General features: G+C 47.8%; 1 protein-coding gene across 1 annotated transcript in view; it reads left to right on the top strand.

The window, feature by feature from the left end:
• LOC144730113 (nucleolar pre-ribosomal-associated protein 1-like) overlaps nt 1-14,419 on the top strand; it is a 60,277-nt gene that overhangs the window by 12,221 nt on the left and 33,637 nt on the right. Inside the window, exons 14-19 of the mRNA XM_078610683.1 lie at nt 621-743; nt 1,675-1,772; nt 4,383-4,514; nt 6,202-6,318; nt 10,560-10,674; nt 13,379-13,534. Of these exons, the coding sequence (XP_078466809.1) occupies nt 621-743; nt 1,675-1,772; nt 4,383-4,514; nt 6,202-6,318; nt 10,560-10,674; nt 13,379-13,534 (741 nt within the window). The remainder of the gene's footprint in view (nt 1-620; nt 744-1,674; nt 1,773-4,382; nt 4,515-6,201; nt 6,319-10,559; nt 10,675-13,378; nt 13,535-14,419) is intronic.

Below are 14,419 nucleotides of genomic sequence, written 5' to 3'. Positions count from 1 at the left end.
GGTTAGAGGCGGGGCTTGGCTCCGCCGAGGCGGATATAAGGGGAGGCTGGAGAGGGAGTCGGTGTGGAAGCCTGGGTCCGGACTGCATCTTCTCCACCTCGTCAGCCATCGACCACGTGGCAGCCTCGAGGGCAGCGCTCTCGCGATCTCCGACGCTGTCAACCAGCGGGGTGCGGTGAACGCGAGGGCGAGGGAAGCCGCGCGCGGAGCGGAGAAGCAGTGAGCGCGTGCCGCGGTGTGGAAGAGAGAGAGAGAGGGACCATCTGGAAAGAGAGTGTGAAGCCGAGCAGTCGCAACTAATAAAGAAAGACGCAATTCACAAAAAGTGGTGGAAGTCGTTTATTACACAAGTACCCGGTGCGGTGTGTAAATATCAGCATCGGGGAGAACAAGGCGACCTCGTGTGCCGTGCCGGCCCATTCATAGGTGCCCACCGATCATTGGCGTTCTTCCCGGCAGTCCATAGCATCTCCGCCGTGAGCTCAGAGGGGTTGGCAGGGGACCTCAGCTGGTCCTGCGGAAATCTCAACGTTTGGAAGTGGCGCACCGGTTGTATGTCTGTGGTCGTTGCGGACCGGTCGCCGATTGCTCCAATTTGTCCCACCTCTGTGGGTGTGCAGAGCTGGGAGAGGTGCAGGAGATGCTGCTGAAGGCGGAGCTGCTGCACGTGCTGCGCTTGTATCAGCAGGTGGCCCCGCACCTACTGGCGCAGAGCTCCTTCGACTTCAGCAAGCTGCTCGTCGGTGCGTGGAGCGATTTGGCGTGGCGTGTTGAGACTCGTGGGGGGGGGGGGTTGTCGAAAGCGATTGTGTCATATTATCAGTAACCACGTGAAGAAAAAAAAGAACAAAAACATAAAAATCCAATTAACCAGTTCACCACACGGACAGAAACTTCCCGCGCAACCGGTGGGCGGCGGCATGGTGGCGGTGTCGCGGCGCCGATGTTCGCGCCTCACGGCCAGTAGAGTCTGGGTTCATTTAATGACGAGGGCACATTCCATGAGGAGTTTGTGTTCTCTCTCTCCCCCTGTTCTGCGTAGGTTTCTCCCAGGGTCTCCAGTTTCCCTCCCATTGCTAAAAATCACACACAGTGTAACGGTTATTGGCCAAGCATCCCAATGCTGAATGATTTCCTGCAAATTACTCAACTGGGATCGCACATGGCAACAGCAACATTGCCCCCCCTACTGTGATAAACTTAACGTGACTCAGTGAGGCCTATCCATAACCCTGAGTAAACTTGCATAATCACATATTGTCCAGGTCCGTTTGTGTGCGTGCTACTGTCGTCTGTTTTTCTTCATGTGGCTGTACGTGTGCGAGTGTGTTTCTGTGTGTGTCTCTGTCTTTGGGGCAGTAGCACAGTAGTTAGCATGCTGTGCCATCAACCCGGTGACCCGAGTTTGAATCGAGCTTCCCGCCAACACCGGTGACGATTATCTGAACCGGTCCTGGGACTGTCTTAGGTTGACTCAGCCTCAAATTAATACCTTTTATGAGATATGTAGTAAACATCGACACTCAGGAGACAAACGTGGCCATGCGTGGTACTGGCCACCCACCCCCTCGTGAGCTGGGCCGGCCTTAATACGTGCTACTCGCGAACAGCACTTGCCCGGGCAGTCTGGTAGAGGCTACACAAATGATATGTGTGTCTGTGTCTTTGCTGCAGGAGTCACAAGCGAGGGCACCCCACCCATCCTGCAGTACCGGACCCTGCAGCTGATGCTGGCTCTGCCCGTGTCTCGCTACGCGTGGTTTAAATGCCGGGTATGCACACTTACTCAGTGCCGGAAGCCAATGCCCTTCAACAGAAACTTTCTGAATCGTGTCAATAATCGCAACACTGAAATGGGCAGCAGGGTCTATGTATGTTTGTATATTGAAGTTCTTTCGCACCATACGTAGCTAACTGTGCTAATCAGAGTTGGCGCTAAATGTGGTTGAAATGCGCTCATGTCAAGTAAAACAAATAATCCAATTAAAGCTCTGGATTGCTTCGCTAAATGGTGGCGCGTTGGTTCGTGCGTTTACAGAAGATGGATCGTTAATTGCATCGGGCATTTGTGTCCTGCGCTCAAGCTATTCACCTCATTTTTTGGGGTCTTTCGGTAAAGCCACGTAGATAGAAAAATAATGAAAATATCACGACGTTTCGATCGCAACACAAGCAATCGTCATCAGGTGAAAAATATATATATACCAGGAGAGCTGTTGAAGCAGAATGTTACATAGGTTTGAGATGGGTTTTAGCCCAAGGGTAAGTGGGTGGGGCTAGAGATGGAATTTGCATGTAAATGTAAGATCCAGAGCTGATATACCTCGACGACGCAGCTGTGGAGGTGGCCATTGTATTGTGAGAGATTTGCATGTCAATGTAAGTGTCGTGAGTCCAACTGAGTCGCAGACATTGTTCCTTTTAAAGACAACACGTTTATTTGTGACACGTAACACAAGGGGTAACTGCCCCTTCAGCAGATACAGCCTAGGGTGGTGACCACCCAGCTTTTACCTACTCTATACAGAGGAGTTACTGCTGCGAAGGGTCGGATCCCTACTCGGCTCCGCGACCACGTGTTTGCCTCGAAGACGTAGAGCTTCCAGCTTGAGATGTAGGCTTCAGCTGGTGGACGTGCAGCTTCAGCTTGTAGAATGCAGCAACCCCGGTCCCTCTCAGGGACCCGCCTTATGTCCCCCTACGCCGCTCTGCCCTTGGCCCTGCCCACCTTCTGGAGCCTTCTAGCTCCCTCTCGAGAGCTCTCCCTGGACACGTGATCACCCCCTCGTCCCCCCACCTGGGGGCCTCTCTATGGACACTCTCGATCACGTGTCTGCAGGGTCAACCAGAGTGCCATGGCCCGGGGCAACCCTGCCCTTGGGCTGACACTCTCTCCCGCTCCCCCTCGTGGGAGCCCACGCTATCAGCGCTCACCAAGCCCCGCTAGAATGTTATGTACTGTGTTGATTCGAACCTGGATCTTGTGTTTGCTCATGATTTTGGAAATATTTTTGGTAACCCCTGCTATGTATGGCAAGGTAATGGTTTTGATTGGGTCCTCAGATTGTTCTTTCCCAACGGTTGGGCTTTATCGATTGTGTAGTCGGAATATCTATTCATCTTGAGGGCTTGGTGTATGTGCTCCAGTTCATTGGCTAGGTGGTGATGGTTGGAAATACAATGAGCTCTATGGTGTAGAGTTTTGATGAGGGAATTCTTCTGGGATGGATGGTGGTGGGAGTCAGGTTTTATGTAGGCATCTGTATTGGTGGCTATCCTGTAGACAGAGTGTGTGTTTCGATGAACACATCCCAGAATGGTAACTTGCCATCCTTTTCCACCTCCATGGTGAATTTAATGGCTGGGTGTATGGAATTGATGTGGTTCAAGAATTGGCCCAGTGCTGGTAGGCCATGTGGCCAGATGGTGAACGTGTCATCTAAGTATCTCTTCCTCAAGGAAGGACGTCGGGTGGATGCCTGGATGGCATGTGTCTCAAATTTTTCCATAAAAACATTGGCTACAACTGGAGATAAGGCCGAACCCATTGGGGTACCTTCAACTTGTTTGTAGAATGTTCCATTCCACGTAAAGTAAGTGTTGGTGAGGCAGTGTCTAACCAGGGCCAGTACATCAGCATTCAGTCCTTGTTGGACCAAATCTTCAATGATTGCAATGGTGTCAGGCACAGGGACTTTGGTAAACAAAGATACTACATCGAAACTGACATGCAAATCACCTGGAGATAGTGAGATGCCCTTAATTAGCGATACCAAGTGAGCTGAGTTAAGTACACCTGAGGTGGTCTTACCAGTGAATGGTTGTATGGTTTCAGACAGAAATCGGGCCAGTTTGTAGGTGGGTGAGTCAATGGTGGAGACGATAGGCCGGAGTGGTATACCTTCTTTATGGATTTTTGGTAAGCCATACAATCTGGGTGGTCTAGCAGCAGAGGGTTTTAAGGAAAGCCGATTGGTTGGTTCGTGGAGGTTTATCAGCTCTCTGATCTTACATTTACATGCAAATTCCATCTCTAGCTCCACTTATATAACATCCTGCTTCAGCAGCACTCCCGCTATATATATATTTCACCTGATGACGATGGCTTGTGTTGCGATCGAAACGTTGTGATATTTGTATTTTTCTATCTACGAGGCTTTACCGAAAGACCCAAAGAATATGAATTCCTGCAGTCACGAAAGCTTTAAGTCAAGATTTATTCACCTCAATGTTTTGCTTTTGTTCTCTTTGTGATGCAGGTTGTACTTACAAATGAGACTCTTTTCTCTCCTGCTCTCTTGAGTTCTCACCCCGGTTACACGAACTGAACGTGAGATGACGTGAGATGACACATGTGCCATGTTCGCGTCTCTCTTGTTCAGGAGCTGGTGGAGGGGGCGGCGGACGGCACGGGCGACGGCTCCGACAAGTCGACCTTCTACCTCCTCCTGCGCATGTTCGTGTGCAGCGACCACCCCCAACTGCAGAGCGCTACGCAGCAGCTGCTGGTCAAGGTGTCTCCCCCATGCGCACATGGACACATGCACAAATACAAAGATCCCCCGTATAGCCTTAACAGACTGTTGAGGCAAGTGCTGTTTGCGAGCACCTATGAAAGGCTGGCATAAATATATATACAAAGACAAAAATAAATATCCTGCTGTAAAACGTTACTCTGTTTACTTTACCATACTTACCACTCCAATCTCGAAGACTCTGCATGGGGTGATGTACGTACTACGCTCTTGGTTCAACAACTTGTGTTTGACGATCACCAGACTGGTACAGCCTCTAGACTGGTGCTCCGGTGAATGCCGAATTACACGTACTTTTCTCTGGATCGCACAGTATATTTTCTGTTTTCATTACTGTAGTTATTAGCCTTGAAGAACGTATATCCGTGCAGTATTTTAGTTTTTTTAGTTTGTCGTGTATAATGTAATGTATATAATATTTGACACTGAAATCAAGCATATATACTTTTTGTCACATGCATGGTGGCGATTGCTGAACTGGTACAGCCTTTGGAGCAGTTTTGCCAATTTCACTTGATCAGCCCAGAACCACTGGATACATTTTGGAGCTGGATAATCCAGCACAGGATAATCGATGAAGAACTGTACAGTAATTCATTTCTATATAGCATCGGTCATGCAAAACTGCATCTCTCGACGTTGTACATAGCATGCCCAAACCAAGGTCAACTCAATTAAAGGCTATAATAAACAAAAAGGTTTTTTAATGGGTCTTAAGTCGTGGAAGGGACTTAATTTGGTGAAAACGGAGCGGGAGTGAATTCCACTCCGTGGGAGCTACAGATTCTTAGATAGAGCTCCCTCCAACCATCTTGCATTTAACTTGAGGCTGAATGAGTATTAACCAGGACGGCCTGTCGGATTTCAACGTGAAGCTCTGCAGCGACCAGCAAACACACGACCGCTGGGCCGTGTCGCCGTCCCATAGACGTCCTGTTTTCATGTGAAAGTGGAGGATGAAGGTTTAAAAGAGAGAGATAAACTATTCTGAACCCACAGAGACCATGAGTAGCAGAATGGCTCAGTGGGTACACTCTGTGACTCACCGCTCGTGTCTCACCGCCCGTGTCTCACCGCCCGTGTCTCACCGCTCGAGTCTCACCGCTCGTGTCTCACTGCCCGTGTCTCACCGCCCGTGTCTCACCACTCGTGACTCACCGCTCGTGTCTCACCGCTCGTGTCTCACCGCCCGTGTCTCACCGCTCGAGTCTCACCGCTCGTGTCTCACCGCCCATGTCTCACCGCTCGAGTCCCACCACTCGTGTCTCACCGCCCGTGACTCACCGCCCGTTTCTCACCGCTCGTGACTCACCGCCCGTGTCTCACTGCTCGTGACTCACCACTCGTGACTCACCACTCGTGACTCACCGCCCGTGTCTCACCGCCCGTGTCTCACCGCTCGTGTCCCACCGCCCGTGTCTCACCGCCCGTGTCTCACCGCTCGAGTCCCACCACCCGTGACTCACCGTCCGTGTCTCACCGCTTGTGTCTCACCGATCGTGACTCACCGTCCGTGTCTCACCGCTCGTGACTGACCGATCTGCCCTCTGAAGACTTGACCGTGTTTATGTTCAACGTTGAAGGAAATTCCTGCCCATAAAATGCACAAATCGGGCACCTGACGCCTTGACTCTGATGAATGTTATTTCTCGCTTTTGCATTACAGATTTTGCGAGACAGCGGAGTGTTTGAGTTCACGTGGAGAGAACTCGACATTTGGCTTAAAGGACTTCTGGACTTCTCAAGAGAGCAGCAGGAACCAATTCTTACTTTTCTTGAAAAGGTACGTCCACACACGCCTACACACGTCTACACACATTTACACACCGCAGAGTGGCAAACGCTGCTCTACCGTATGGAACTTCACGCAGGCCTGGGTCCTGTTGCAAAAGAGGCAATGCTGTTTTACTTTTCTTAGTGGTTTTATTTCATCTGAGCAATATTGCCTGGCTGTGTTGGTTCCTGTCACCTAATGACGTCGAGAGACCGGTTCATACTCTTTGGTTTTTTCGGTAAAGTCACGTAGATATGAAATAAAATAAATCACGACGTTTCGGGTGCAACACAAGCGTCCGTCATCAGATGGGACAACCACAGCAAGAAACAATTGCTGAAGTGGAAAACTTCAAATCTAGATTAGACTGGTTCATGCTTTTGTGTTCGCCCGACTTGATTACTGCAACGCATTACTGTTCGAGATTCCGAGTGAGGTGCTGGGTAGACTCCAGCTCGTTCAGAATGCAGCTGCTAGATTCTTTACACGCTCAGTGTTCTGTGAGCACATCACACACCTTCTCTCTCGTCTTCACACTGGATATCTGTCCAGTATCGAGTAGACTATAAGACCCTGCTGCTGACCTACAAGGTACTCAGTGGGTTGGCCCCGCAATGTTTCCAGGAACTGATCCATGTTTATATTCTAAAACGAGGTCCCTGGGTTCTTCAGATCATCTTCTTCTAAGGACTTCAAGGTCAAGGCTTTTATTACTGGAGGAATTGGGCTTTTGCCAGTGCAGCTCCCAAGTTTTGAAACGACGTTTTGCCTTTGCTAACAAGACAGAGTCAGTTTAACACGTAGGCTTTCGCGACCAATATCATCCATAATAGAAGTTTTTGGGTTATATCACGTAAATATATAAATGTGTCATTAAAACCCGCCACCACCCGACACAGCCAACTAGTCAGGGTTGTCACGTAAACAGAACATGCCAATTCGTCACTAGTACAGCACACCGGTGTGTTGGAGAGCCTAGTCACAACATTTACAATCTGAGTACAACGTTTCGCCAGTAATTACAACTAGCTTAATCAGGTGACAGCCAGATTTGTGGAGAAGTCTTACTGTTTCATTCCTTATATAGAGGTGTAGATGTGTTGACCACCCTCCTGTGCTCTTGCATAATTTGGGGGTGGGGGAAGGATTGCTGAGGCATGGGTTGGACCAGATAACGCCAAAAGGCGCACAACTCAAAGACAATGCACCATCAGAGTATGAGAGCTTGGGGCAAGCATCTACACTATGGGAACCTCATTTGCCAGTAAAAATATGATAATTGGTTTTTTACGCCTTTTGGCGTCATCTGGTCCAACCCATGTGAGACTAGGCTCTAAGGAAAGCTGTCTCGGGTGTGGACCAATCAACTTCAAGGACAGTGCACATTATCAGAGTTATGTCTTTTGTTTGTATTATGACTGCAGGTATTGCGGTCTATGCAAACATGACTCCTTGTAAAAAGGTGTCAGTTTTGTTGCCAGATAGAAGGGTAAAAAACCAATTATCATATTTTTACTGGCAAATGAGGTTCCCATAGTGTAGATGCTTGCCCCGAGCTCTCATACTCTGATGGTGCATTGTCTTTGAGTTGTGCGCCTTTTGGCGTCATCTGGTCCAACCCATGTGAGACTAGGCTCTAAGGAAAGCTGTCTCGGGTGTGGACCAATCAACTTCAAGGACAGTGCACATTATCAGAGTTATGTCTTTTGTTTGTATTATGACTGCAGGTATTGCGGTCTATGCAAACATGACTCCTTGTAAAAAGGTGTCAGTTTTGTTGCCAGATAGAAGGGTAAAAAAACAATTATCATATTTTTACTGGCAAATGAGGTTCCCATAGTGTAGATGCTTGCCCCGAGCTCTCATACTCTGATGGTGCATTGTCTTTGAGTTGTGCGCCTTTTGGCGTCATCTGGTCCAACCCATGTGAGACTAGGCTCTAAGGAAAGCTGTCTCGGGTGTGGACCAATCAACTTCAAGGACAGTGCACATTATCAGAGTTATGTATTTTGTTTGTATTATGACTGCAGGTATTGCGGTTTATGCAAACATGACTAATTGTAAAAAGGTGTCAGTTTTGTTGCCAGATAGAAGGGTAAAAAACCAATTATCATATTTTTACTGGCAAATGAGGTTCCCATAGTGTAGATGCTTGCCCCGAGCTCTCATACTCTGATGGTGCATTGTCTTTGAGTTGTGCGCCTTTTGGCGTCATCTGGTCCAACCCATGTGAGACTAGGCTCTAAGGAAAGCTGTCTCGGGTGTGGACCAATCAACTTCAAGGACAGTGCACATTATCAGAGTTATGTCTTTTGTTTGTATTATGACTGCAGGTATTGCGGTCTATGCAAACATGACTCCTTGTAAAAAGGTGTCAGTTTTGTTGCCAGATAGAAGGGTAAAAAACCAATTATCATATTTTTACTGGCAAATGAGGTTCCCATAGTGTAGATGCTTGCCCCGAGCTCTCATACTCTGATGGTGCATTGTCTTTGAGTTGTGCGCCTTTTGGCGTCATCTGGTCCAACCCATGTGAGACTAGGCTCTAAGGAAAGCTGTCTCGGGTGTGGACCAATCAACTTCAAGGACAGTGCACATTATCAGAGTTATGTCTTTTGTTTGTATTATGACTGCAGGTATTGCGGTCTATGCAAACATTACTCCTTGTAAAAAGGTGTCAGTTTTGTTGCCAGATAGAAGGGTAAAAAACCAATTATCATATTTTTACTGGCAAATGAGGTTCCCATAGTGTAGATGCTTGCCCCGAGCTCTCATACTCTGATGGTGCATTGTCTTTGAGTTGTGCGCCTTTTGGCGTCATCTGGTCCAACCCATGTGAGACTAGGCTCTAAGGAAAGCTGTCTCGGGTGTGGACCAATCAACTTCAAGGACAGTGCACATTATCAGAGTTATGTCTTTTGTTTGTATTATGACTGCAGGTATTGCGGTCTATGCAAACATTACTCCTTGTAAAAAGGTGTCAGTTTTGTTGCCAGATAGAAGGGTAAAAAAACCAATTATATTTTTACTGGCAAATGAGGTTCCCATAGTGTAGATGCTTGCCCCGAGCTCTTATACTCTGATGGTGCATTGTCTTTGAGTTGTGCGCCTTTTGGCGTCATCTGGTCCAACCCATGTGAGACTAGGCTCTAAGGAAAGCTGTCTCGGGTGTGGACCAATCAACTTCAAGGACAGTGCACATTATCAGAGTTATGTCTTTTGTTTGTATTATGACTGCAGGTATTGCGGTCTATGCAAACATGACTCCTTGTAAAAAGGTGTCAGTTTTGTTGCCAGATAGAAGGGTAAAAAACCAATTATCATATTTTTACTGGCAAATGAGGTTCCCATAGAATTTATATATTGACGCGATCTAACGCAAAAACCTCTATTATGGGCAATCAGAGTCGTTAGATTTATTTTAAGTCTCTTGAAAACTCACTTCTTCTAAACTGGCTTTCACCTCCCTGCTCTTGCCTTTTACCCTGTTCCTGTTTTCCAGGATGTTACAAATGTAAATTATTACTTATCATTATCTCCTTGTTAAATAGTGATACAAACAAATACAAACAATACAGCAATGCCACCGATATAGCAGGTGGCTGTGTCACAGTGTCCTTTGCGCATCCCGGTAGAGAGCCAGAGAGGACTTCTGTCGGTAGTGACCAAGTGCTGCAGGGTGGTGGTGCAGTTGTAACTCTCGTGCCTCACAGTATGAACTCCCTTGGTTTCATTCCCAAATCCACCTCACTGTGTGGAGTTTGTAGTTTATTTAGGATGTATTCTCTCCACCTGTTCTGCATGGGTTTCCTCCGCGTTCTCCAGTTCTCTCCCATAGCATAAAAAACCCGCACACAGTGGAACTGGATATGGCCAACACATCACCTCTGATAAGCACGGTTGGCTACATACAGTGCGAAAGAAGTTGAACATACATAAAAAAAATCGCTCATTGGGGATCGCACACAAATAGCAGCAACATTGCCCCCTACTTGAAAAACTTGGCAGGACCCTCCTAAAAAAGAGCCTTGAGACTCGGTAAAGTTTTCCTGAGCAAACGTGCTTTATAACATTAATAAACACGCTTGTGCACATGCAGAAATTAGCACTGTTTGCACGGAATCACGGAGTCAGAGTCATGTTGTCACAGAGTGACGTTGTCATGGAGTCACTGAGTCAAAGAGTCGTGTTGTCTTGGAGTCGCGGAGTCGCGTCTTCGATGGTTCACGCCACGGCTGTTGTACGTGCAGGTGGTGTGCAAGGTGCTGGCAAGCCCCTATGTCTACCTGGACAAGGTGTCGGAGTTCGTTCAAGAGGCGGCGACGCTCCAAAACCTCGACTCCCACACGCCAAATGCAGACGCATGTAAACTAAACTATAAACTGTTTTTATTTTAGCAGGTGATGCCCACTTAGCTGTATAGCTCTTTTTCAGAAGCGACCTGGCTATCACAAATTATAGCTCAACTAAGTGGCTTATTATCACGTGGAAATTTATGACATCCAAATACTCTGAACACGTGATGTTGATTCTAATTGTGGAGGGAGAAACCAGAGGACGTAAATAAAAATCCACGCAACCACGGGGAGAACATGCAAAACTCCAGATATACAGCAGGTGTCAGGGTTGGGATCAAACCCACGACCTCCCGTATATCAGGCGAGATACGTAACATCTCGCCACCGTGGCACCACTGTAACTTGTTTACAGCAAGTTCCCGCTTAACGCGGGGGTTGTGTTCCTAGGAATTGCTGCGTAAATAGAATTTTCCTGAGATAGGGTAATTTTCCAGTAAGGAATAGCGGTGAAGGTGGGGGTGCCATTCTCGCTCGTAGTTTTATTGTTGGATTTATTTGACAGTACTTTGTTTTACATGTTTCTTTTTAGCTGTGGTTTGTTTATAGAGTATTTCTATAAATACGCGATGTGTGACGGTCATTTCTCTCAGTGTAAAGTCAGTGAGAGAAAGATGGCGACTAAACGAGATGATTGAGTGAGATGACGCTAAGCACACAAAGATGCTGCCAGAAGACAGACTGTACTACAGTACCAATACACTACTACAGTGCCAGTACTACAGTACTCGTACTGCAGTGATAAAGTACCAAAGTTCCATTACTACGGTGCCGGTACTACAGTAGCAGTGCTACAGTTGCAGTACTACAGTACCAGCTCCCAGCATCACCGAACAACACTCATGCCACTCAGAAGAGTAGTCTGTCACGAGCAGGACTCGTGTTATAGCGAGTAAACCGTCACATGCTAGACTCACTTTGTAGCGAGTAGTCTGTAACGTGCTAGACTCACGTTATGACGAGTAGTCCCTCACATGCTAGACTCGTGTTATAGCGAGTCATCTGTCATACGTATTCTTAGGTTTTTTCGGTAAAGTCACGTAGGTAAAACATCAAAATTAATGAAAATAAAATAAAAACAAAAATCACGACGTTTCGGAGGCAACACAAGTCTCCGTCGTCAGGTGGGACCGTCACAGCCGAATTAGCTGCATCAAGTGAGGCAATGATTCAAGAAGTAATCCCTTATAAGCAAGTTGAAGGGGGGGAGGAGAGGGGGGGGGAGCTCATCAGAATGTGGTAGCCAATGAATGGAACGTATCGGGAGGGAGGGGGGCGGGGCTCAAAGACAGCACGGAGTGCTAAGTACAACGCATCGGGAGGGGGAGGGAGCGGGGCCAAAACAATGGACGACGGCTTGGACGCGGTTGCTGCTGCACACGCCAACACAATGGGCAGAGAGGGGGGAGGGGAGGTCTGATACACATGATAGACAAAAGAACGAAAATGCCCATGTTTATACCAATGCTGGCTGAACAATGAAGAGAGCACTGCCAAAAAATAACTGGGGATGTTAACACTCGGTAAAGTAAAGTAAAATAGTGCCTGTCAGATAAGATGGTCCAAAAAAGTGTAATTAAGTCTTTTTTGCGTGGTTGATAACATCTTTCCAATGATTACTAAGTTTGTACCCATCATCACGGTTGAAATTATGTCTGTGTTTGTATATTTGTATGGCTTCGTGTACAAACCTTTGATGGTAGCCGGGAGGTTTGCAGAAAACCTTGGTCTCGGAAAAGACAATTTCATGAGAGCCCACCGAGTTGTAGCAATGATCGGCAACGGCAGAAGAATCTTCTGCCGTGATGATCGGTACAAACTTAGTAATCATTGGAAAGATGTTATCAACCACGCAAAAAAGACTTAATTACACTTTTTTGGACCGAGTGTTAACATCCCCAGTTATTTTTTGGCAGTGCTCTCTTCATTGTTCAGCCAGCATTGGTATAAACATGGGCATTTTCGTTCTTTTGTCTATCATGTGTATCAGACCTCCCCTCCCCCCTCTCTGCCCATTGTGTTGACGTGTGCAGCAGCAACCGCGTCCAAGCCGTCGTCCATTGTTTTGGCCCCGCTCCCTCCCCCTCCCGATGCGTTGTACTTAGCACTCCGTGCTGTCTTTGAGCCCCGCCCCCCTCCCTCCCGATACGTTCCATTCATTGGCTACCACATTCTGATGAGCTCCCCCCCCCTCTCCTCCCCCCCTTCAACTTGCTTATAAGGGATTACTTCTTGAATCATTGCCTCACTTGATGCAGCTAATTCGGCTGTGACGGTCCCACCTGACGACGGAGACTTGTGTTGCCTCCGAAACGTCGTGATTTTTGTTTTTATTTTATTTTATTTTCATTAATTTTGATGTTTTACCTACGTGACTTTACCGAAAAAACCTAAGAATATGATTCCTTGCAGTCACGAAAGCTTCAAATCTAGAATCTGTCATACGCTCCACAAATGTAAAAAAAACACGTGAAAGTGAAAAAGCGCAGCATGAATGCCACGCATTGAACGGGAATTTACTGTGCTATGCTTCGTGTGGAGTTGCTTGCGGTGCATGCACAACTCTCAATTGTCCGATCGCTCGTTCGTTACAAGGACTTCAAACTCGATTGCTCTGCGTCGGTGATCAGCGAGCTCTGATCTGAGGCTTCCCTGGGCTGAACGAGCGTCATCGTCACCGCAATAACGCGAATGAGCGACATGTCCTCCCGCAGGCAGCGACGTTGATGCCGGCATTCTCGCAGAGCTGGGCGGTGAGGGCGTGGAACAGCCTCTCCCCCAGGACGCGATCGCCGCCAGCTTCCCTTACAGCGCCCTCGTTCCCTGCAGTCTGCAGCTGTTACTGCCGCTGCTGCCTCTGCAGAAGCGAGGTTTGCAGCTGCCTGCTCACGTTCTGCGCTTTGTCGTCAAGTTAACATTTGTGACGGCGCGTATAGTTTTTCTGAGATTCTGAGCTGTGGGAATGCATAAACCATTCCCCAAGCTCTGTGGTCCTATATCGGGAACGTTGCGCCAACTCCATTGAACAATTTTTGTTGTAGCTCTTTTTCAGAAGTGACCTGGCCACAAATGAGAGCTCAACGAAGTGGCTTATGTGGAAATTTATAGCAACCAAAAACACATGTTGATTCTAAATGTAGAGGGAAAAATCAGAGGACTCAAATAAAAATCCATGCGACTACGGGGAGAGATACGCAAATTCCAAATATACAGCAGGCGTCAGGGTGGGGTAGTTAACATCTCACCACTGGGATCCGCACAAAATACGCGGAGGCCGATAGCCTCCACGTACGTTATGCAGATTCCCACTGAGTGGCATGTCGCACAAAGACAAAATCCCCCATATAGCCTTTTGAGAATGTTGGAGCAAGTGCTGTTGGTAAGTAGCACCTATGAAGGCCGGCACGGCACACGAGGGGGTGGGTGGCCAGCAACCACGCCCGGCCACCTTCGTCTCGCACCGCACCAGGTGCTCATTTGAGGCTGAGTCGATCTCGTGGAGGCCCAGGATTGGTTCAGTGACGATTACAATTGTCAATGGTGTTGACCATGAGCGGGAATCGAACTGGGGTCGCCAGGTTCGTAGTGCTGCGCGCTAACTGCTACACTACCGCTCCCCAGCACCACGCACACACATTAACAGGAACACGGAGACAAAGATCCCCCCATATGGCATTAAGTGCTGTTAGCAAGCAGTCACACACACATGCACGCCTGCCCTTTTGCACAACAGCAGCAGCTGCAATTATATCTGA

Source organism: Lampetra planeri, chromosome 2, assembly GCF_965212315.1.
Source record: "Lampetra planeri chromosome 2, kcLamPlan1.2.h2, whole genome shotgun sequence".
NCBI classification, from domain to species: Eukaryota; Metazoa; Chordata; class Hyperoartia; order Petromyzontiformes; family Petromyzontidae; genus Lampetra; species Lampetra planeri.
The sequence above is the reverse complement of the archived record's forward strand: the minus strand, read 5'-3'. Positions and strand labels throughout refer to the sequence as shown.